The sequence below is a fragment of the Polypterus senegalus genome, chromosome 17 (genome assembly GCF_016835505.1).
Source record: "Polypterus senegalus isolate Bchr_013 chromosome 17, ASM1683550v1, whole genome shotgun sequence".
Lineage (NCBI taxonomy): Eukaryota > Metazoa > Chordata > Cladistia > Polypteriformes > Polypteridae > Polypterus > Polypterus senegalus.
The window spans coordinates 11,198,956-11,225,026 of NC_053170.1; the positions used below are offsets into that span (position 1 = coordinate 11,198,956).

The following is a 26,071-nucleotide window of genomic DNA, read 5'->3' on the forward strand; positions in this document are numbered from 1 at the left end:
TCTAATCCCTGCAAAGCCTTATAAAAGAGACCTCTGAAGAGAAAGAGGATGACAACAATTTATTTCTTCTACTAGCCGACACCCTCCGTAGCATACGGCGGTGTAAGAATAGAGACGGAAAATGGTGAGAAAGGAACTCGGAACTCAAGAAGATAGAAATACTTCTTGAAAGACGCAGTTGTGAATAGGTGTTTTGCTGGAGACGACAGATAATGAGTCGAAAGATCTAACACCAGAAAAAGCCACGCACAACTGACCGTGGCTGAAGACTGGTTGTTGTAGATTAATGCAAATCTTTGCAAACGTAATGCAAGGTGGGATGTTGGGGTCGTGTTTGAAGTAAATGACAATGGTAGCATGGAGAATCTCGGAAAGAGCTTGAATTTCAGTTTCACCACCCTAAACTGTACAGTAGATGTTGCCATGTATTGATAGTACTTGTGACTTGTTGTGATCACTCAACTTGCGTTGGAAAGAATAACAGGAAGAACGTCTCCAAATCTGTCTCAATATGATGCGACGAAATCTACTGTCCTATGTCGTAGTGAGAGTGCATTGCCTTCGTCAACCGTTTGTGTCAAGAAATAACCCACTGATAGGGACAGGCAGTTGCCTGATCCCAGAATAGAGATGACGTTGTACAAAAACCCGTTGACAGGGAAGATACTGTTGTTGATTTTATAACAAAGGCTTAGGAAACAACCGTCGCAGTATAACGAAAACAGCAAGGAGTGAAACCAATGGCAATGAGTGAGAGAGAACCTTCCTGTAGCAGACTACGGAAAAAACTCCCAGGCGCAGACATGGCCGAAGTGAAAGGTCACGTGGTCAGGCTAGATACCGGGCGGTGACGTGACACCAATGGGGTCATGAGAGCCACGCAGCGGGGAAATGCGTGTGGTAGTCCGAAGGAGGAATAGGACTCGAGAAAAGTGGCGTGGGGATGTATGGGAGGCCGCAGGCAGCGTGGGGAAGGGTTTGGAATAGGATGAATAGGAATCGAGAAATGCCGTGTGGACTGCGTGTGGGCGGGACCAGTTTTGAAGAGGAAGCAGGACAAACCAATAGGAATCGAGAAATGATGTGTGGGTGGGACTGGTTTTGAAGAAGAAGCAGGACAAACCAATAGGAATTGAGAAATGCCGTGTGGGCTGTGTGTGGGCAGGACCGGTTTTGAAGAGGAAGCAGGACAAACCAATAGCCCAAAGTTGCACAAGGAATACCTCAATGGGCTTTAATAGGCACTCTGTTCTGACAGCCTCCTCCCCTCCCAAGCCTTGACTGTCTAAGAAGGCAAGAAACCACCCTCCAGCCCACTCCCTGCTAGGGGGGAAAAAATGAAATAAAGGCAATTCAAAGAGAGACTCCCCCCTTCCAGGTAGGTTAAGGGTACAATGGGCATCAAAAAATAAATGAGGTAAATACAAGACACAAAACAGATCACAAGTGTAGGCAAAACGGTTATTTTGTGCCAATATAATCTGTGAAATTTATTTCAGAGCCATGCGATTCAGTTGAGAGAGAGAAAGAGAGAGAGATGGACAGATGACAACTGGAAGGCAGGTTAGAGAGAGACGGACAGAAAACATGTGAAGGACACACAAGCAGTGCTGATGTCTGCTTGACCAATATGGTTAAAAAACAGTCTGCCATAGATGATGAGAACATGTGAAGGTGTTATTTGGGTTCAATCCAGAAATTAACAGCCTGTCCCCATATCTGATGAGAATACTATGTCGGGTAGTTGCTCAAATCTATCAAGAATTTTATGAATTTGTAAAAATATGAGTGGTTATAATGATGAAGACCCAGCACAAAGACAGAAGCGCCTTCTAATGCCATTGACATTCCTGGTTGTCAGCGTTACCCCACTTGGCTGAGTCCCCACTAAGTCCCTTAGCTTGAATATGCATGTATACATGATTATGCATTGTATCACTGGGAATGAATGTTATCTTCTAAAGCAAGTTAAATATGTATACAGACGACCCCCAAAATTCGCGGGGGTTACGTTCCTAGACCACCCGCAAATTGCGAAAAACCGCAATTTTTATATGTGGTAAAAAAAAAAAGCCTATTTTTATACAAACCAGATTCCAAAAAAGTTGGGACACTATACAAATCGTGACTAAAAACTGAATGCAATGATGTGGAGGTGCCAACTTCTAATATTTTATTCAGAATAGAACATAAATCACGGAACAAAAGTTTAAACTGAGAAAATGTATCATTTTAAGGGAAAAATATGTTGATTCAGAATTTCATGGTGTCAACAAATCCCAAAAAAGTTGGGACAATGCCATTGTCACCACTGTGTGGCATCTCCCCTTCTTCTTACAACACTCAACAGACGTCTGGGGACCGAGGAGACCAGTTTCTCAAGTTTAGAAATAGGAATGCTCTCCCATTCCTGTCTAATACAGGCCTCTAACTGTTCAATCGTCTTGGGCCTTCTTTGTCGCACCTTCCTCTTTATGATGCGCCAAATGTTCTCTATAGGTGAAAGATCTGGACTGCAGACTGGCCATTTCAGTACCCGGATCCTTCTCCTACGCAGCCATGATGTTGTGATTGATGCAGAATGTGGTCTGGCATTATCTTGTTGAAAAATGCAGGGTCTTCCCTGAAAGAGATGACGTCTGGATGGGAGCATATGTTGTTCTAGAACCTGAATATATTTTTCTGCATTGATGGTGCCTTTCCAGACATGCAAGCTGCCCATGCCACACGCACTCATGCAACCCCATACCATCAGAGATGCAGGCTTCTGAACTGGCGTTGATAACAACTTGGGTTGTCCTTGTCCTCTTTGGTCCGGATGACATGGCGTCCCAGATTTCCAAAAGAACTTGAATCGTGACTCGCCTGACCACAGAACAGTCTTCCATTTTGCCACACTCCATTTTAAATGATCCCTGGCCCAGTGACAACGCCTGAGCTTGTGGATCTTGCTTAGAAATGGCTTCTTCTTTGCACTGTAGAGTTTCAGCTGGCAACGGCGGATGGCACGGTGGATTGTGTTCACTGACAATGGTTTCTGGAAGTATTCCTGAGCCCATTCTGTGATTTCCTTTACAGTAGCATTCCTGTTTGTGGTGCAGTGTCGTTTAAGGGCCCGGAGATCATGGGCATCCAGTATGGTTTTACGGCCTTGACCCTTACGCACAGAGATTGTTCCAGATTCTCTGAATCTTCGGATGATGTTATGCACAGTTGATGATGATAGATGCAAAGTCTTTGCAATTTTTCGCTGGGTAACACCTTTCTGATATTGCTCCACTATCTTTCTGCGCAACATTGTGGGAATTGGTGATCCTCTACCCATCTTGGCTTCTGAGAGACACTGCCACTCTGAGAAGCTCTTTTTATACCCAATCATGTTGCCAATTGACCTAATTAGTGTTTATTGGTCTTCCAGCTCTTCGTTATGCTCAAATTTACTTTTTCCAGCCTCTTACTGCTACTTGTCCCAACTTTTTTGGGATTTGTTGACACCGTGAAATTTTTAATCAACATATTTTTCCTTTAAAATGATACATTTACTCGGATTGAACGTTTGATCTGTCATCTACGTTCTATTACAAATAAAATATTGACATTTGCCATCTCCACATCATTGCATTCAGTTTTTATTCACAATTTGTTTAGTGTCCCAACATTTTTGGAATCCGGTTTGCAGTTTAAACCCTAAATATGCCCCCAAAACACTTTAATTTCATTCCAAACTCAGCTTAATACATTACCCTAAAAAAAGAATAAAGGTAAACCCGTATACTGTACGGTACTGTACTGCTATGTCTCCCACAGAGTTTTCTTTGGTATGTGCTGTCGTTTACTTTGGTATAAGTAGGGTAAATATGTAATAATTTAATAAAAATACAGTAAAATGTATAGGTACTCACCAATAATGAATAATATTGATTGAAGATGATGGTGGTGATGAATTGCCTGTGCAGTATGATGAAGGTGTGTAATGAAGTTAATGATTGCACAGCAAAGCAGATGATTTACAGCTCCTCGGGTGGCTACTGCGGCATAACATTTTAGTTCCCGGAGCAAATCCAGTAGTTCAACCTTCTCCTGGAGTGTCTTAAACTTCTTCTGGTGCTTAGGTTCATTGCCAGAAACCTTAGAAGGTGCAGGGCATTTGGGCGGCATCTTAGGGCTTTAAGTATAACAAAACGAAAAACACAAGAAGGTTCAGTGAAACACTCGAGATAGCTGCACGCGGTAAACTGTTATGATGCAGGAATGCTGGGCTGCATCTGCCGGAGATGCGTCACAGAGCAGCAGCCAATCGGCAGCAAGGAGAAATGAATAACGTTCTCGGATTGGCTACTTTTACCATCCCAAGCCGCCTTTTCTTCTATGGTTGCTTTGTGTTCTCTCTCCAGTACAGTATTGCCACGAGAAAAGCCATAAAAAAATTGTGAAGGATATTTGCAGTCTCCGCTAACAATTATTAGTTAGGTTCTAAGGAAAAATCCGTGAATGACTGAGGCCGCAAACACTGAACCGCGACTTCACGGGGGTCCACTGTATATCTCTTTTTTGTACCATATATCTCTCTTGTAATTATTTCTGCCATTGTTACAAAAAGGATGGTGCTGGCTCAAGTCTGTTCTGCATCAGGGGAGAAAGAGCGCCCCCTTCTGGATACAACATGTAGTTCCCTTCACAGAGCTCGGGGGCCAATCAAGTTATCATGGCCATCTCGAAAATACAATACAGCAATACAAATGACTCTGTCCCTGCACCGCACTCCTCACCAATTGCAGATGCAGATTGCTGTGTCAACTCTTTGTGCAGATTGCTGTGTCAACTCTTAGGGCAAAATTCAAAAATAGATGATACCAGTCACTAAATACATATGAGGATACAGATTTGTTCAAATATATTAAAAACAAAATAGAAACTAATTAACATAAATGGAAAACAACCATATCTGCCCATCAGTTAACTGTAGAGCCACAGCCAGACAAAGCAGATACAGTCAGAGTCCTGGAGACCTGGGCCAACAAGCCGCCTCCCCCCCCCATTGGCTATTCTACAGCTTAGTCAGAGCTGGGCCAGCCAATCAGATCAAAGGACCCTTCTATTGCTCCTTTATCTAAAATGACTTTTCCATAGGCAAGATAACAATATGGCAGTAGAGGAGCGGCACCAACTGCCACACGAGGATACCGAGAAGAGAAACAGAAGCAGACCAACAATGTCATCTCAAGCCTCACCTCCTCCAGTCTCAGGATCTAAAAGTCTGTCAATCAGTGGACTGACATGGTGGTTTGTGCACTGCCGTTGTCCTGCCCTGTGTTTTAGTCTCCACAGTGGCTATGAAGCAGGGATGCCCTGTAGTGTCCCTTGGTGTGTTTATGCTATTCCTTTACACAGAATAATCCAATAATGGAGGCCCATCATACAGTAAACGTCATGGCGCTTGCTCAGTTGTGTATGTGTATTGTACACATGCTGTGTGGTGGACTTGTTAAACCACTCGGCCTGCTTTCTACCCTACACGTATTGCTGCTTCAAAAATACAAGTGAGATGTTTGTTCTGTTGTATAATAAGGCTCGCCTTTAAAATAAATAATAAATCAGTGATGAAAGCGGTGCCTGAAAGACTCCAACTTCGCCAACAGGTGTCAAGTTTTAAGGCTAAAATAAAAAGACTAAAATAATATCCTTACAGACAGGCTACCATGGACTTCTATAGTAAAGGCTGTTGATTTGGGCTTTACAGACGATGCCTTGCCCACAATCTGAATCGTCAAACTGTCTACAAAGCGAGTAACGGTTACTGGATTGGGCACCAGGGGAGCACACAGTAATTCTGGGGACCCAGCTAATTGAGCTCTGCTCGAGAGAGATTGCTTCATTATTGCTGCCTCTCGAGCTGCATAATAAGAACTGTTAATATGTGTTAACTCATGTAGCAATTAAAAAAAAAAAGGATTGTGAGGGGATGAGCTAATTACACTCTGGTCTGAGGAGTGATGCATTCATGCTCAGCTTTGAAAATAAACAAGATTTATGGATAAAAGCCTTTGCATTTTCAATACACGCCTACGCTTAATGGTCTTAGTTTAGTTTTGGTGTCCCTAAAAATACTAAATATACTGTGTCTACAAAGGAGAAGTTCACTCGGTGGCTTTCAGACTATTAAAACTGGCGTTGTGCTATGCAAATATCATGGCCTGTCATTGGTCGGCTGTGAAGCGTTTACACTGCACTCTTGTTTAACAGGCTGATGAACACCTCGGTTAGGCAGGAAATAACCAGCAATACATTTTTAACAAATGTGGGAGACAAGAATGATATGGCGCAGTGAATGTGACATTTCTAAACCCACCGAGTACCTCACGCAGCCGGAGCTAAAAGTAGGGCCAGGGAAGTAAACGGCAAAGAAGAACATCATCTAAGTAGCCGTCATTGCAGGACCCACGATGGGGAGGAGCTGGATGCCCAAGTGTTACCCTATAAGGAAGGTAGGACTTTAGATCTGTATGTATTTATTGTTGCTCGTAATGATATTCTCTACTAATTCAATGCAGTAGCAATGACATTATTTAGTTATCCATCACCGTGTCCCTACCACACCAGAATTAGTCACAAGCCAGTGATTCAAGTGATGTGCAGCAAAACTTTATATTTCGCCTTATTTAAAAAAAAAAAACAAAAGGCATTTCATGACCAGAGAAATTTATGCCTCTTACCCTGGTATAAAGATGCTTTGTGTTCTCTCTACAGTACCGTATTGCCACGAAAAAAGCCATAAAAAAATTGCGAAGGATATTTGCGTTTTTTTCCGCTAACAATTATTAGTTAGGTTCTAAGGAAAAACCCAAGAAACGACCGAGGTCGCAAACTCTGAACCGCGACTTCACGGGGGTCCACTGTGTACAGTATCTCTTTTTGTACCATATATCTCTCTTGTAATTATTTCTGCCATTGTTAAAAAAAGGGATGGTGTTGACTCAAGTCTGTTCTGCATCTGGGGAGAATGATCACCCCCTGCTGGATACAACAAGTAGCTCCACGGCCGATCTACTTATCATGGCCATCTCAAAAATACAATACAGCAATACAAATGACTTTGTCCCTGCACCGCACTCCTCACCAATTGCAGATGCAGATTGCTGTGTCAACTCTTAGGGCAAAATGCAAGAATAGATGATACCAGTCACTAAATACGTATGAGGATACAGATTTGTTTGAATATTGAAATCAAAAACAAAATAGAAACTAATTAACATAAATGGAAAAACAACCATATCTGCCCATCAGTTAACTGTAGAGCCACAGCCAGACAAAGCAGATACAGTCAGAGTCCTGGAGACCTGGGCCAACAAGCCGCCTCCCCCCCATTGGCTATTCCACAGCTTAGTCAGAGCAGCGCCATCCAATCAGATGAAAGAACCCTTCTACCTGATTGTACAAAGGTGCTCATATATATACTGTGTATATATATATATATACATATATATATATATATATATATATATATATACATATATATATATATATATATATATGTATACCCAGCCGGGACACCCAGGAGGACCAGAGGAGGGTTTACGTCTCTTCCAGACCATGAGGGGGCGACTACCCTGGTGACTTTGGGAACAGCGGGAATGGAGCTTATAAGCTCAACCCTATAGGGCCCGTGGCCTCTGCCAGGGGGCACCCCAATGCCTATGGAACCCTGGCCCTCAGCACTGGGGGAAGAAGACCAGGGACACCCGGAGTGCTTCCGGGTGCACAGCCAGCACTTCCGCCACGCCTGGGAGGGCTGGCAGAAGGTTATCGGGAGGCACCTGGAGTTCATCCGGGTGAGGATAAAAGGGGCCACCTCCCTCCATTCGATGGCTGGAGTCGGGAGGAAGCAAGATGGAGCTCAGGAGGAGAGGAGTGGAGGCGGACCAGAGAAAGAGAGGCATTGTGAAAGGCCTGGGCTTTGGGGGAGTATTTGGGTTGTGTGCTGCCACTTTGTAAATATGGATCGTGTAAATAAACGTGTGTTGGATGAACCATTGGTGTCCACCTGTCTGTTTCCGGGCTGTTTCTCACAATGGCATCCCAGATGGGACTCTCTGCCTGGTTCAAGGCGGGGACCAATCGATTTAAATAATTTTGTGGGCAGTCCGGAGCAGCAGCACATACACAACCCCGGGAGAACAACGCACCCCATGGACTGCTGCCGGTCCACAGAAGGGTCGCTTCCCACTGGTGCGGAAGAACGACAACGGTCATTGCTGGAGAGCAGTGGGCTCCTACGTGCCAGTCTGCGGGGCTTCATCGGCGCGGCAGCAGCCGGAGAAGCTGTGGAGGAGGAGTTGCTGCAGCTCGAGAGGCTGTCCGGAAGCACACCACCGCACCAGGAGTAGGGGAGACAAGATGGCCGTGGACCAGAAGTCCCTCCCCGAGACAGGCAAGGGATTGGGTGATGTGTGTTGTGTTCCCGCCGATGATTGGATGGAGGCGGGACCAACAAATGCCCATCCCGAGCCGGGGAAGAACCCGATTGGGCCGAAGGAGAGGCCCCACAGGAAGCAGCCGGCGTGTGTGACTGATCGACAGGTAAGTCCACCGTTGGCTGGCTGCCTGTGCTTGCCGGCAGCTCTGTGTGAGCTGGAGAAGCGCCTTCAGCCCGCAGAGTCGCTATTGCAGATCTTACGTGCCCTCCGAGAGGAATTGGGAAAGCTGGAAAGGAAGACAGTTGTATCCGTGAAGATGCTGCGACAGTGGACAGATCAGCGCGACGCTGGATCCTCTGGCCGGAACGGCACGGCGGGGCAGGTAAGTGGAGCCAGCCCCGTAAAAGATAAATGAGACCCCAGCGAAAAGAGCCCGTGATGTGTCTGACCAGATTCAGGTAGTGGGGGCTCGGACAGTGGACGCAGCGGTGAGAGCTGATCGCATGGTGAGGGGGGAGAGAGCGTGAGGGCAGGCAGGGCGCCGGCTGATGAGTGCCACTGGTCCTAGCGCCCTTCGCCCCAAGCCAGCTGCAAAGGGACACAGACGGGAACGGGTCTTTGCCTTTCCCATAGGGAGACCCAAACCATCACAGCGTCCCAGAGAAAGATGAGGAATCGAGCGAAGAGAGCCGGTTCCTCTGATAAGAGAGGACGTGAAGCAGGCTGCTAATGTCCAGAGAAGGACCACCCTCTGTGGAGGCAGAGGAAAACCCCAAAGCCAGCTGAGGTGACGGGGGCACGTGTGGTACCCACCCACAGTACCCAGCAGGGCTGTGAAGCCGAACTCCATCTCCCATAGTGCCCTGTGGGAATCCGGGGCACCACTAAGCTGCAGGGAAGGCGCCATTCTAGCGTCCTGGGTGTGTCGGCCGGGTTGAGCTGCCGGCCGTCCATCACATTATATTATCATATGTATTGTCTGAGTATTGCACTGTGGTCCTGGGAAACATAATTTCATGCAACTGTACACAATGCTCTAACATATGAGTATTGATGGTATGAGAATAAAGCCCATTGGACTTGACGTGGTTTTACGTATCTCTCCTCGGCCAAACCTCCTGCGACCGACCGCCTGTCACATAAATATCATAGTTTTACAGAAATGAGATTTTACAAAACCATCCAAACAAACAAACAGTGCGCCATCAAACATAAAATCTATTAACAAACAAGACTCTACCTGAATAAGATGAAGGAAAAAAAATTGATCATCATTTTTATGTCGTCCATGCTACAAACTTAGAGCATACAAAGGAAAAAGGGGAAACAAATATGTAACAGAAAGGATAAATAAATGTCACAAAGAAAATAAATTGCATTGTATTCAGTCCGTCATTATCCATCCCGCTATATCCTAACTACAGGGTCACGGGGCTCTGCTGGAGCCAATCCCAGCCAGCACAGGGTGCAAGGCAGGAACAAATCCCGGGCAGGGCGCCAGCCCACCATAGGGCACACACACACACACACACACACACACTAAGCACACACTAAGCACACACTAGTGACAATTTAGGATCGCCAATGCACCTAACATGCATGTCTTTGGTCTGTGGGAGGAAATTGGAGCACCCAGAGGAACCCAGGTCTCCTTACCGTGAGGCAGCAGCGCTACCACTGCGCCACCATGCCGCCCGTATTGTATTTATTTCATTAAAAAAAAAAAAAACACAATAAAAAATATCCAAATGGAGAGCAAACGTTTCAAGTACCTCACCTCAGCCAAACCTGGTGCGACTGAATGAAGAGAGAGAGAGAGGGCGTGCAAAGTTCACCAGTAGTAACATGCCGAGGTCAAAGGTCAACAATGATTAAAAAAAAGAATGAAAAATTATTTTCAATTTTATCATAAACTAAATTAAATATTGATAAAACAAGGTAAATCACACCCTGCAGACTTTAGGCAGCCCACAATAAGTAATTCAGTAGGTGGTCAGAATGACTGGGCCATGATGGGCAGTGAAGCCAGGACATTGGGGTACATCCTACTCTTAATGAAGGATACCCAGGGATCTTTCATGACCACAGAGAGTCAAGACCTTGGTTATTAACACTGATTGCCCACTTTGGCCTGGTCATTGCGCCCCCCTAATCACCTAGTTGGCGAACTATCTCTCTCACCCCTTCATCACCTGATAGCTAGTGTGAAGTGTGCTGCCCTCACATCATCCAGGCAGATGTTGTACATCAGTGGAGGTTGTGATGGCTGAAGTGGCACACCACCATCTCTGTAAAGTGCATGAAGCAGTTTAGAAAAGTGTTATATCTTCTTCTTTCGGCTGCTCCCATTAGGGGTCTCCACAGCGGATCATCTTCTTCCATATCTTCCTGTCCTTGTCATATTGCTCTGTCACCCCCATCACCTGCATGTCCTCTCTCACCACATCCATTAACTTTCGCTTAGGCCTTCCTCTTCTCCTCTTGCCAGGCAGCTCTATCCTTAGCACCCTTCTCCCAATATACCCAGCATCTCTCCTCTGCACATGTCCAAACCAACACAATATCGCAAATCTGGCTTTGTCTCCCAACCGTCCAACCTGAGCTGACCCTCTAATGTCCTCATTTCTAATCCTGTCCATCCTCGTCACACCCAATGCCAATCTTAGCATCTTTAACTCTGCCACCTCCATCTCTGTCTCCTATGCCACCGTCTCCAACCCATATAACACAGCTGGTCTCACTACCATCCTGTAGACCTTCCCTTTCACCCTTACTGGTATCTGTCTGTCATAAATCCCTCCTGACACTCTTCTTCACCCACTCCACTCTGCCTGCACTCTCTTCTTCACTTCTTTTCCACACTCTGTGTTACTCTGTACTGTTGATCCCAAGTATTTAAACTCCTCCACCTTTGCCAACTCCACTCCTTGCATCCTCACCATTCCACTGACCTCCCTCTCATTCACACACATGTATTCTGTCGTGGTGGTCCTACTGACCTTCATTCCTCTCCTCTTTTGAAAAGTGCTATATAAACGTAATTACCGTTTTTACTCGTGTACGACGCACACCCTAATTTTTACAAAGAAAATCGCGGAAATTGTTTTGCCCCATGTACGATGCACATTGCGATTGTATAGGAAGCGTTGAGAGAGAGAGAGAGCATGAGCAAGAGAGAGAGAGAGAGAAAGAGAGCGAGAGAGAGAGAGAGAGAAGAGAGAGAGAGAGAGAGAGAGAGCAAGCGAGAGAGAGCGAGAGAGAGAGAGAGAGAAAGAGAGCGAGAGAGAGAGAGAGAGCGAGAGAGCGAGAGAGAGAGAGAGAAAGAGAGCGAGAGAGCACGAGCAAGAGAGAGAGCATGAGAGAAAGAGAGAGAGAGCATGAGAGAGAGAGGGAGAGAGACAGAGCACAAGCAAGAGAGTGAGAGAGCGAGAGAAAGAGAGAGCAGAGAGAGAGCAAACGAGTAAGAGAGAGAGTAAGAGAGAGAGGGAGAGAGACAGAGCACAAGCAAGAGAGTGAGAGAGCGAGAGAGAGCATGAGCAAGAGCGAGAGAGAGCGAGCAAGAAAGAGAGAGAGAGAGAGAGAGCGAGAGAAAGAGAGAGAGAGAGAGAGAGAGTGAGCCAAAGCAGAAGAAGTAAACATTACAGAATTATATTTCTTCGTGTATGACGTGCACCTAATTTTCTAATGCTAATTTTTGGGAAAATATGTGCGCGTGCTACACGCGTAAAGACAGTAATTAATTATTCTTTGTACGTCTGAGAAGATGGTTGTTTGGTTTTGGGTAGAAGGGGGGCTGAACCAGGTCTTGTTCAGAAAGCGGCCTTCCCTTCGCCCAAACACTAACCTTAAGGTCAATACAATAGGTCCCTGATGTTAAGTCACCATTTTAGGGCTAAAATGACAACAGAAATATGAAACCTACTTATATGCCTGATCTTAATTATTGTGAAACAGCCCAGTGGCGTCCGCTTTCTGAACAAGAGCCGACTGAACCTTGGGGTCCTGCATTGGTTTTCTACTGAGAATGTCTGAAATGGCGAATGCTTTCATTGCAAAATCCTTTTTCACCACTCTGTTAGTCCAGTTTGATATTCATTGTCATTCACTATATGAACACAAATGAGGGATAAAGAGTGAGGAGGAGTGGAATGGAAGAAAAAAAACAAACAACAGAGTGTGTGGGGGGGTGTTGAAATGAGAGACAGTCGAGTCACAGCAGTGATCTGGGAAAGCTGTGCCAAACCGGGAAGAAATTCAAGTTAAAAATGGAAAGCACGGAACGTGCAAACCTGAGATTCGAAGAACACCATCTTGTAGGTGGTGTTTGGGTTCAAGCAGGATCTGCGGGTTCCTTTGCGGCTGGAAGTACAGCACAGTAACATTAAAGTGATCTGCCAGCAGCAGACGGTGGGCTCCTCTGGCAGTCACCACAAACCTGCCTGTGCACCTCCTGTGCGTGAGGTGCCTCTGCCAAGGTGGGTAGCTGGAGCTCCATGGAGTAGCGCATCCTTCCCATCTGGCTCTTTGGATGCCAGAGCAGCTCAGAGTTATTTCTAGGAAAGAGCAGGTGGCTTGTGGGAGCGAAGCCGGGGTTGGGGGTTTGGGTGAGGGAGGGAAGAGAAGGGAGGAGTGAATCACTCGAGACTCAACCTCTTGTGTGCCAACATTCTAGAAAGTGTGAAGAAGGAAGCTGCTGGGAAGGTTAGGGGCTGGATGGCGTGTGAATCCTCATCCCAACAGCCGGAGCAACAGTGCAAGTTGATACATGGATGGGCAGGCAGAAATAATAGATAGATATGAAAGGTAGGTAGACAGACATACTGTACACTATACAATAGATATGAAGGGCTCTGTTGGCAAGATTGGCACTATATAAACGGAACATACATTTGAAAGTTACTATATAATAGACTAGCTCCGCCCACGTAGTAGTGAAAGAGGACTTCTTCTTCTTCTTCTTCTTCTTCTTCTTTCAGCTGCTCCCATTAGGGGTCGCCACATCGGATTCTGTGTTGTTGTCTGCATGATGATGGCAAAATTTTACACCGGATGCCCTTCCTGACGTAACCCTCCCCATTTATCCAGGCTAGGGACCGGCACGAAGAAACACACTAGCTTGTGCATCCCCTGTGGCTGCGTTAGTAGTGAAACAGGGCAAACTTTATAAAACACAAAAACAAAAATGATGCAATTCTGAGAGATTAGAAGGTAGGTACTCTCCAACATCAAATGCTGGCACTGTATCTGATCGTGTTCAGCTCTGACGGGAGAGCGTCCTCCACGTGGGGTGAAAAGCATGTGGCCGTGATACCTCTGACAATCACCAGGGTCCCGCCTGGCTCCCTATTCCTGAGGTCCTGCTTCCCCTCGGCCCGCTGCCTGTCCCTCAGATTAGCTTGAATATTTCGCTCCTGCAAGTGAACTATGATGAGTCGCAAAAGCAACCAGAATGTTCAAGCAAATTATAGAAAACAACCCGATCTAAATCCACTCGGTAGTCTTCTCGTTCGGCTAGCTAAGCGGAGGTAACAGATGCCCCAAGGCTGGCATGTGAGTGAGGTGGGCCCTGCCCACTTCCTCCTCCCCTCGGCCCGCTGCCCCTCTCTCAGATTAGCTCGAATATATCGCTCCAGCAAGCGAACTATGATACTCGGCGCAAGGAGAGAAGTCGCAAAAGCAACCGGAATGTTCGAGAAAATTCTAGAAAACCAATCCGATCTAAATCCGTTCAGTTGTTCTCTCGTTTGTTAGCTAAGCGGAGGTAAGGTTCACGCTCCGTGGTTGGAGCGTGAGTGAGGAGAGCCCATCCTCCTCCCCTTGGCCCGCTGAGTCTCTCCCGGATTCGTGCAAATAAATCGGAACCGCAAGCGAACTGTAATTATTAGTGCGATGACAGAACTCGCAAAATCAACCGGAATGTTCAAGCAAATTATAATCTGACGGGGGAGCATCCTCACCGTGGGGATAAAAGCACATGGCCGTGATACCTCTGCTAATCAGCAGCTACCCTCTAAAACACATCTGATCGTTCTCTCTCTCAAAAAACGGCAAACGTTACTCCTTAATAATCTCTAGATGATGATGTCATCATGGACAAACCGGTATCGCTAGTTACGTGGAGGCGAGGTGCACTCCAACATGTGGCGAGAGGAAGAGCGACTCAAACTGAGGCTGGCACAGGAGTGAGGAGGTCCCCGTTCCCTCCCATCAGCCCACAGTGTCTCTCTCGCTTGGATTTGCGCAAATACATCAGTACCGCAGGCGAACTCTGATACTCAGCACGATGAGAGAAGTCGCAAAATCAGCCGGAATGTTCAAGCAAATTATAGAAAAAAACGTGATCTAAATCCATTAAGTAGTTCTCTCGTGAAAAGCAGACAGACAGACGTTGGATTTTATATGTACTCCCTATGTAGATATAAAACGCTGTATTACAGGTCGACAGATGTAAAAGGCAGTATTTGATAGATTTGAAAGGTATAATATAATATGTATTGGAAGAAGCTATATAATTGAAAGATGATATATAAAACGGATATGAAGGACAATAAATTGTAGATAGAAATGAAAGAGATTATATAATTGATCGACTTGAAAGGCACTATATAATAGATATTCTTACTTCTTATTTGTCTCATGTGTTTATCCAAGGTGAGCTGCAACATCTGAGATACAGTTGGTTACACTTTTCTTTTTCCAGTTGGAGCTCAGGCAGGTGAAGTGACTTGTTCAGGGTCACACAGTGCCAGTAGCTGCCAGCGCATCACCGGGTGAACACACACACACTGGCACATCAGGGGCCAATTGAGTATCTTCAGTTCACTTAACGTGCACATTTTTGGACTGTAAGGGGAAACCCTTGTTAAATTTGTTAAATGGTGCGACTCAAACCACCTACACCTGAACACCAGTAAGACCAAGGAGCTGGTGGTGGATTTTAGGAGGACCAGGCCCCTCATGGACCCCGTGATCATCAGAGGTGACTGTGCAGAGGGTACAGACCTATAAATACCTGGGAGTGCAGCTGGATGATAAACTGGACTGGACTGCCAATACTGATGCTCTGTGCAAGAGAGGACAGAGCCGACTATACTTCATTAGAAGACTGGCGTCCTTCAACATCTGCAATAAGAAGCTGCAGATGTTCTATCAGACGGTTGTGACGAGTGCCCTCTTCTACGCAGTGGTGCGCTGGGGAGGCAGCATAAAGAAGAGGGACGCCTCACACCTGGACAAACTGGTGAGGAAGGCAGGCTCTATTGTAGGCACAGAGCTGGACAGTTTGAAAACCATGGCAGAGCGATGGGCACTGTGCAGGCTCCTGTCAATCATGGAGAATCCACTGCATCCACTATCTATCTATCTATCTATCTATCTATCTATCTATCTATCTATCTATCTATCTATTATATAGTGCCTTTCATATCTATCTATCTATCTATCTATCTATCTATCTATCTATCTATCTATCTATTATATAGTGCCTTTCATATCTATCTATCTATCTATCTATCTATCTATCTATCTATCTATCTATCTATCTATCTATCTATTATATAGTGCCTTTCATATCTATCTATCTATCTATCTATCTATCTATCTATCTATCTATCTATCTATCTATCTATCTATCTATCATATAGTGCCTTTCATATCTATCTATCTATCTATCTATCTATCTATCTATCTATCTCACTCATTGCAAACACGGGGGGAACATGTAAACTCACAACACCTCATTGTGAAGCAGCAGCATTGCCACCATGCCACTTGATATGGGAGATATTATATAATAAATAGATTGTAACCGCGTGGCTGCTTGGTGGCACTGTCGCTCACCTTTACCCAACAGACAGACGCACGACACAGGCTAAAAACACCAAGAAGTTGTTTCATTTTCTTCTACAGCGCCCCAAAGCACCTCCACCACAATAAATAAGCAACAACTACAATAAGAGTAGTAAAGCCCACAAATCTCTCCTCCAGTCCTCACACCAAGCTCTGTTCTACTCCCTCCCAACTCCGACTCGCTTGCTGGGTTCCCAACACTCCTTTATATACAGTAGTCCTTGACCTGGAAGTGCTTCTGTTCTTCTGTCCCTGTGACTTCCGGGTCAGATGGAGACTCCCAACTCTTTAATCAGCCCAGAAGTACTGTGGGGCTTCCGTCTTTATGACTTCCAAGCACTTGCGGGCTGCAAGGGAAAGCGTGACTCCCCAGGTCCTTTCACAGCTCCCCCTGGTGGCACCCTACAGGGCTGTGTGTCCGAACTCCATGTCCTATAGTGCCCTGCGGGATTCCGGGGTACCGCTGCACTCCAGGGGAGCTGCCATCTAGTGTTTTGGAGGAAGCAGTGTTGGCAAGTAGCTGCCTTCCCCCATCCTTCCATTCCAGGGGCGTCCCGGCCGTGTTGAGCTGCCGGCCGTCTGCCACAAGATATTAGAAATATAATAGAAAGATAAGATAGACAAAGTCACTAATTGTGGGAAGCATTATATAAAAGTAGCCGTGAAAGGAAATACATCAAATAAATGGATCAATAGGTTGAAAGAGAGACAGAAAAGCGTGACACAAACAAAGTGGCGCCTTTGGGTGGCACCAAGCTGTGCAGAAGTAAACGTTGCAAGCTCAGTGGAAAGTGTCCTCCCGAGACTAATCTAGAAGAAAGCAAACAGGCCAAGCCTGCTGATGTCATGTGTGACTCTTTGTCACACGAGCTGCTGCCAGTCTCCACCTGCCCTGACTGCCCCACCAGGTCTACCTTGTCTCTTCTGGGGTGCCCTGCACTTCTTATTGTCTGAGCCCACTGAGTGCAGGGTCACCGGGATGGAATTGGAATGTTAAGGCGGCTCTTCCTAATCTGCCCACAAGTTGGCGTTTTCTTGGGTTGGGTGAGGGTGGGGACACACCTTGCATTTCGGCTGCGAGGCACCGAGTGGGCTCTCGGCATTTGTTGCAGGCCCAGGGTAAGGGGCAGTGAAGCAGATGTTTCATGAGACATGGGCGGCTGGCAGTCGAGTTCCTCCATGAAGAGTCCTTTTGTTTGATTTAGATTGCCGTTTGAATTTTTTTTCAAGTCTCGCTTCACAAAGATGAATTACAGCGACTTCGGATTTCATTAAAGCCTATTTTTCTTTTCTTTTTTTTATTTCCTTTGTGTGCGTTTGTCCCCTGGGCGTGAGAATCACAGTGCCACAGGATAAAAATAGAGCTCTCATGATGTCTAAAGCACAGATCTGCAGCGCGACGGAGACTGGAAGAGCAGATCTTTACTAAATGATGGCCAAGCAGATTAACATCTGCTATGGTTTCCTGGTAAATCTGTGCCATGCTGTCCACGATGCCCAGTGTACTGAACTGCCAACGTGAAGCTCGGTGTTAGCGGAGCCCTGTGGGTGGAGGCCAATATGTCTCAAGTGTGTGTATCTGACAGGGCGTGTTGCCCAAGTGAAGTGCCACATGCCACTCACTAGGATTTGATTTTTTTTTTTGTGCTCCATGTTGAAAGACCCTCATTCTTTGGTGCTGTCGTCTCATACCGTAGGTCTGCTGCCATGGTGTTGGCTCATTTCCTGTCCTAAAGGGCTGTCTTGTATCTTCTCTTGTTATTTTAAGATCTCTCTTTGCCTATGTAATGTCTATCATGCAGGGCACAATATAATATTACAGCATATTCTTAACTAGGGCAGCATGGTGGCACAGTGGGTAGTGCTGCTGCCTCGCAGTAAGGTGGGTTCACTTCCCAGGTCCTCCCTGCATGGAGTTTGCATGTTCTCCCCTTGTCTGCATGGTTTCCTCCCACAGTCCAAAGACATGCAGGTTAGGTGCATTGGTGATCCTAAATTGTCCCTGGTGTGTGCCCTGCTGTGGGCTGGCGCCCTGCCTGGGGTTTGTACCTGCCCTGTGCTGGCTGGGATTGGCTCCAGAAGACACCCCGTGACCCTGTGTTAGGATATTGCGGGTTGGACAATGACTGACTTAAGAGGATCTGGCCTGCTTTAATGGCCACCCTGTCATCGAATGTCCATGACAACCAGAGCCACGTGTCCCTTTCAGGGCTGAAGAGCAGACATTACAATGATAAGAATTGTAACCAATTCAAAGTCATGAGTTATTGAGTTGTTGCTTTATGTTCTTTAGTACGTATTTACAGTATTTATTTTTGTTTTTTGTTTTTGCCCTCATTATGTGACGTTTCATTTTTTTGGGACCTGCTATTTGGAGACACATTAGTTTGTGGTCTTGTCCGTAGTGTTTGTCAGGAAAGACCGCCATTGTCTCAAAATCCGGTCCTGGAGGGCCGCAGTGCCTGCAGGTTTTCATTCTTACCTTTTTCTTAATTGGTGACCCGTTTTTGCTGCTAATTAACTCCCATTCCTTTCATTTTAATTGACTTGTTTTTTGAGATTTGTTCCCCTGAATTTCTTCTTCATTCCTCTGAATTTCTTCATTTCTTTCCTTAAATTGCACCCAAACAGAAATGAAATGTGAAGTGAGTGAGCCAACAGAAGTCCACCGAAGTCAGGGCCTCAAACTCCAACCAGTTGCTTAATGAGGCGTCGAGTCTTGTTGTTAATTAAACTCGCTCTTTAATTCCACGGCCTGTCGCTGCTCTCATTGTGCAATGGCAGACATTTTGATTTTCTCTTTTCTAAGAGCTCTGATAAAATCTATCTATCTATCTATCTATCTATCTATCTATCTATCTATCTATCTATCTATCTATCTATCTATCTATCTATCTATCTATCTATCTATCTATTATATAGTGCCTTTCATATCTATCTATCTATCTAATATATAGTGCCTTTCTATGTCTATCTATCTATTATATAGTGCCTTTCACATATCTATCTATCTATTTATCTATCTATCTATTATATAGTGCCTTTCATATCTATCTATCTATCTATCTATCTATCTATCTATCTATCTATCTATCTATCATTCTTCTGAAAGTACGGCTGTGGATCTCTTATAGTTAAATGTGACTGTTATCAGGGTTTAATCTTGTTTGGTGTTTGTGTCTCCATCTTTCCATCTTGGTGCTCGTTACAGAATTATCCTTGATGTTCTTGCAAAGTGGCAACAATTACACGCAGTTTAGCGCAATATCTTCTTTTATTATTATTATTATTATTATATTATTATTATTATTATTATCTTGAAGCCTCAGGAAACTACAAAGTGTCCTCATGATTTCCTAGAAAACTAGCAAACATCATGGTGAGTGCCAGTTTGCAGCTTGCGTGCCATAAGATCATTCATTCTCCCTATGTGAGCTGCTGCTCTTTGCTGGGAGCAGGCGTAGGACACTTCATCAGAACTTTAGTGCTTTTCCTAGGAGTAATTCTGCGACACTTGATAAACACGGGCATCGAACTCCATTCCTGGCTTCAGTGTTTGTTAATCTTGATTTTTTTCGTCTTGTTTTTTGTGATTTATTTTGGTATAACTGTTGATTTCATTACAGTAAGTGATGTTGCAGGTTTCAGTCATTTTGCCGTTATGGTCCTTGTTTTCATATGTTGAGCCCTTTTGACTCCTGACTCTGTCTCTGCCGCTGCCGCTGTACTCGCTTGTCTGGGCCAATTTAAAGTCCAGTGGTGCCTCCGGCCATTTGATGAACCCTCAGTCTCCGCTCGTGATGTTTGCTTATAGAAGTTTTCCACAAATTTGGGTGACGCTGTGCAGAGAACCTACAAAGAATAATATATATATGTAAATACTTTTTAAAAACCACACTTATATTAAGTTAAAAAGTGTACAAAAAAGTAAAAAACAAGTCTTAGTCAATGATTTGTTGAGGTGCTACTTTTCATACTTTTTTGGATTTTCTGGCCCATCATGGCTGGTGTTTGATATTTGGACGGCACCTTTATAATGGGCTGAGGGGCCTCAGGATTTGGCACAAGCGTCACTTAACATACTTGTGTTGTTTGGTTTCCATTCTTGGATTTTCTGTAAATGCTCTTGTTTTTTTTTATTACCACACTTTATATTAACTTCACCTGTTTGTTGTCTGGTACAAATCTTGTAATCGATGTTTAACTTCCTATTGTGCAAATCACTTGACTTACTCACTTCCGATGACAATACATGAATTAATAATCCGTTTCACTAATTGATCAATTAATCCATGTTAATTAAGAAATGAAATTTTCATATGAAGAACAGTTCAAGATTTCACCAATAGATGGTGCTAGTAATGGATAGAAATATTAAAGGAAGAGTTAAAATATCTGCGGTAGGTTGGCACCCTGCCCGGCATTGGTTCCTGCCTTGCGCTCCGGTGTTGGCTGGGATTGGCTCCGGCAGACCCCCGTGACCCTGTGTTCGGATTCAACAGGTTGGAAAATGAACGGATGGATGGAGTTAAAATATCTATCCATTTTCTAACCCGCTGAATCCGAATAGGGTCACGGGGGTCTGCCGGAGCCAATCCCAGCCAACACCGGAGTGCAAGGCAGGAACCAATCCTGGGCAGGGTGCCAACCCACCACAGGACACACACAAACACACCCACACACCAATCACACACTAGGGCCAATTCAGAATCGCTAATCCACCTGACCTGCATGTCTTTGGATTGTGGGAGGAAACCGGAGCGCCACGCAGACACGGGGAGAACAAGCAAACTCCACACAGGGAGGACCCGGGAAGCGAACCCGGGTCTCCTAACTGCAAGGCAGCAGCGCTACCACTGCGCCACCGTGCTGCCCGTGGAGTTAAAATATCGATTACAAAATTATACTAAAACAAACCCAATACTATAAAGTTGAAAATAATACCTATATATTTTTTGCGTTTGAAACGGACATTACATATGACCACAGAACATGTTATAACACAGGATCTAATCACTTCGTTTGTGGACGTCATTTTTATATCGTCTTTATGAATTGTTATTATTTCTGTGAGAGTTACTTTACTGATATTGAAAAGAAGTAAATACAAACACGCCGAACTATCCCATAGAAGTGCGCCCCGCGTCACCCTCTCCCAGCCCGCCTCTCTGGACTCCAGCGCTGAGCCGTCCACCTCCAGGCGCGTTCTGACAGAGAAGTTTTATTTATTCGTCCCCGTGACTGTTGCGGAAACTGCCACATTATAACTTTTTTTTAATTGGCAGTACTTGATAGTAGAAGAGATGAGGAAAACAGCTTTGCGTCTTTCTACTTTTTAACTGCACTGAGCTGTAAACAAAATGAAGACGACACCGCCTTCAGCGGCGAGGGGTCGTGAGAACGAAGTGGACGCTCTGAGGCGTGGAATGTCGGGCTGCTCCGCTGGGTCGAGAGCTTCGCAGTTTCGGGCGGCGTCCTCTCTTCGAGTGCCCCGTCGGCTCCTGGGAGAGTGGAAATCTTTGCGAATGAGTGTCATTGGCGCCATCGAAGCAAAAGTCTCTTTGTAAATTGTGCTGCACGACTACTTACTGTCCCATAAGGTGAGTTCGGGTCACTAAAACCCGCCACATTTAAGGTTGCTTTTGTGATGAATTCTTTTAAGAAGATGGAGGGTTTACATCTAAGAAGATGTACCGACCTCTTCATGTTAAGTTTTGGACTTGGGAATTGTTTGGACCTTCTGCCCATTAAGCACAGAAGGGCAGCGTCCACATTTCTCAGAATAATTTTTCTCTTAAATCACAGGCACGTAGTGCAAGGTTGTCAGGCAGAAATTTGCAGGATCGCATAGAAAATGTAATTTCTATACCACAGCCGTCGTGTAGCGCCTCTCACAAGGGATCTGCTACCGAGAGAGATGATCCAAACACATTTAAGCTGCTGTTAGTGCTACTTACCTGTAGCACCTTTAAAATGTACTTTACCCGAAAGCACTCCAGTACTGCTCAATGTATCTTTACTTCTTACATGTTAATGTTTTACTGTTTAATAATGTATACAGTGGTGTGAAAAACTATTTGCCCCCTTCCTGATTTCTTATTCTTTTGCATGTTTGTCACACAAAATGTTTCTGATCATCAAACACATTTAACCATTAGTCAAATATAACACAAGTAAACACAAAATGCAGTTTTAAATGATGGTTTTATTATTTAGGGAGAAAAAAATCCAAACCTACATGGCCCTGTGTGAAAAGTAATTGCCCCTTGTTAAAAAATCACCTAACTGTGGTGTATCACACCTGAGTTCAATTTCCGTAGCCACCCCCAGGCCTGATTACTGCCACACGTGTTTCAATCAAGAAATCACTTCAATAGGAGCTGCCTGACACAGAGAAGTAGACCAAAAGCACCTCAAAAGCTAGACATCATGCCAAGATCCAAAGAACTTCAGGAACAAATGAGAACAGAAGTAATTGAGATCTATCAGTCTGGTGAAGGTTATAAAGCCATTTCTAAATCTTTGGGACTCCAGCGAACCACAGTGAGAGCCATTATCCACAAATGGCAAAAACATGGAACAGTGGTGAACCTTCTCAGGAGTGGCCGGCCGACCAAAATTACCCCAAGAGCGCAGAGACGACTCATCCGAGAGGTCACAAAAGACCCCAGGACAACATATAAAGAACTGCAGGCCTCACTTGCCTCAATTAAGGTCAGTGTTCACGACTCCACCATAAGAAAGAGACTGGGCAAAACGGCCTGCATGGCAGATTTCCAAGACGCAAACCATTGTTAAGCAAAAAGAACATTAGGGCTTGTCTCAGTTTTGCTAAGAAACATCTCAATGATTAGTGAAAGTGAAAAGTGAAAGACTTTTGGGAAAATACCTTGTGGACTGATAAGACAAAAGTTGAACTTTTTGGAAGGCAAATGTCCCGTTACATCTGGCGTAAAAGGAACACAGCATTTCAAAAAAAGAACATCATACCAACAGTAAAATATGGTGGTGGTAGTGTGATGGTCTGGGGTAGGAGAATGTCCGGCCATCTGTTCGTCAACTCAAGCTGAAGCGATCTTGGGTGCTGCAACAGGACAATGACCCAAAACACACCAGCAAATCCACCTCTGAATGGCTGAAGAAAAACAAAATGAAGACTTTGGAGTGGCCTAGTCAAAGTCCTGACCTGAATCCAATTGAGATGCTATGGCATGACCTTAAAAAGGCAGTTCATGCTAGAAAACCCTCAAATAAAGCTGAATTACAACAATTCTGCAAAGATGAGTGGGCCAAAATTCCTCCAGAGCGCTGTAAAAGACTCATTGCAAGTTATCGCAAACGCTTGATTGCAGTTATTGCTGCTAAGGGTGGCCCAACCAGTTATTAGGTTCAGGGGCAATTACTTTTTCACACAGGGCCATGTAGGTTTGGATTTTTTTTCACCCTAAATAATAAACACCATCATTTAAAAACTGCATTTTGTGTTTACTTGTGTTATATTTGACTAATGGTTAAATGTGTTTGATGATCAGAAACATTTTGTGTGACAAACATGCAAAAGAATAAGAAATCAGGAAGGGGGCAAATAGTTTTTCACACCACTGTATACTGCGGTGGGTTGGCACCCTGCCCGGGATTGGATTCCTGCCTTGTGCCCTGTGTTGGCTGGGATTGGCTCCAGTGGACCCCCGTGACCCTGTGTTCGGGTTCAGCGGGTTGGAAAATGGATGGATGGATAATTTATATACTACATTTTATTTTTTTCCCTTGCACTCAGTGAGCGAAGCCACTGGGTAATCAGCTAGTATGCCTATAAAATACTTTTTAAAAACCACGCTTATATGAAGTTAAAAAGTGTACTAAAAAGTAAAAAATAAGTCTCTCATACATCACTCATAAAATAAAAACGTGGGCACTTTTGCAAAGATTTTACGAAGTGTTTTTTGAATGATTGATGAAAAGATGAATAAAAAGAATCTAGATAGTTTATTAATCCCAAGGGGAAATTCCCATACTCCAGCAGCAGCATACTGATAAAAAACAATATTAAGTTAAAGAGTGATAACAATGAAGGTATAACAGACAATAACTTTGTATAATGTTAACGTTTACCCCCCGGGTGGAACTGAAGAGTCGCATAGTGTGGGGTCTCCTCAGTCTGTCAGTGGAGCAGGATGGTGACAGCAGTCTGTCTGTCGCTGAAGCTGCCCCTCTGCCTTGAGATGATCCTGTTCAGTGGATGCAGTGGATTCTCCATGACTGACAGGAGTCTGCTCAGCGCCCGTCACTCTGCCACGAATGTCAATCTGTCCAGCTCCGTGCCTACGATAGAGCCTGCCTTCTTAACAAGTTTGTCCAGGCGTGAGGCGTCCCTCTTCTTTATGCTGCCTCCCCAGCACACCACCGCGTAGAAGAGGGCGCTCGCCACAACCGTCTGATATTTATTACTTATTGCAGATGTTGAAGGACGCCAGCCTTCTAAGGAAGCATGAGCCAGAGTTAAAGTCTGGGTACACCTTGACCACCATGACGTCGTTTCTCAGAGCTTAAAGCATCCCAGACTGGCAGCGTCCGTGCCTTTTGAAAATCACAATCGAAGTAGTAATCAAAGGATCACAAGTGATTACGATATATCCTGGTAAGTCAGCTGCTCTTGTGTGTGCCCACCTTGTTGGACCTCCCAGGTCCTTTTCTTCTTCTTATTTGCTTTTGATGACAGTGCCTCCTACAGGCCACTTCTACTATCGGAAGGCCTTTTATTCTTCTTGCATATTCTAGTGCGATGAAGTGCAAAATTTATTAAAGGCGCCGTGTGCATCAAGGCTGGGGTCACCCAAGCGGGTTCACAATGGCCCCCCAGTGTGCTTCATCCAAACCTTCTGCTTCTTTTAGTTTAGTTTAGGGGGGCTTCCATTTTGAAAGATTTCAGCTGGCTAAGTCGGGCAAAGTTGTGCAGTCAGAACAAGTTTGAACTTAACTGGGGACTGTGCCCTATTAGATGGCACAAGGGGGTGATGGCACCGTTTCCTTTATTTATTTTTGTTTCAGATGGATGCCTACCTTTCACTGCTTCTTTTTTTTTTTTGTCTCTTTGTCTTTTTTTCCATCTTGCCACAGATAGCAACTTCCTGCTGGGTAACGGGCAGATGCACCGCGGCTTTCCTATCGTCTACTGCTCGGATGGCTTCTGTGACCTCACGGGCTTCGTTCGCACCGAGGTCATGCAGAAGAACTGCACCTGCCGCTTCCTCTACGGGGTGGAGACCAGCGAGCTCGTCTCTCAGCAGATGGAGAAGGCGCTGGAGAGCCGGCAGGAGTACCAGGCCGAGGTGTGCTTCTACAAGAAGAGCGGTGAGTCCCGTGAGGTGGGCGCTGTAGCGTGGGGGGTGAGGCGAGGAGAGGCGCTTGTGCTGTCCTGTCAATTGGCATCCAATCCATCCTACTGTGTCATTGGTCTTGTGAACGCATTTAGAATAGAAAGCCCCCCCCCAGTAAATCAGACCCCACCTCGGACTCCCTCACCACAGGCCACATGACAGGATTTGCTCAAACCAATCTGTTTCAGATCAGAAAGCAGCTCTTCATGGGGTGGCAGTCCTTTACACGGCCCACTCACACTCAACCACACTTGTCAAAGGGCCGCTCCTCAGTAACCTGTCACATACAGTCTTGTGAAAAAGTCTGGGACCCCCTCTCAGCCTGCATAATAACTGACTCTCCTTTCAACATAAAAGATAACAGTGGTATGTCTTTCATTTTCTAGGAACATCGGAGTACTGCGGTGTTTTCTGAACAAAGATTTTTAGTGA

General features: G+C 45.1%; 1 protein-coding gene across 2 annotated transcripts in view; it reads left to right on the plus strand.

The window, feature by feature from the left end:
• Positions 1 to 26,071, plus strand: part of kcnh4a (potassium voltage-gated channel, subfamily H (eag-related), member 4a) — a 180,204-nt gene that overhangs the window by 55,039 nt on the left and 99,094 nt on the right. For both annotated transcript variants that reach the window (XM_039739911.1, XM_039739912.1), the window contains exon 2: positions 25,380 to 25,613. In XM_039739911.1, coding sequence (XP_039595845.1) covers positions 25,380 to 25,613 — 234 coding nt within the window. The remainder of the gene's footprint in view (positions 1 to 25,379; positions 25,614 to 26,071) is intronic.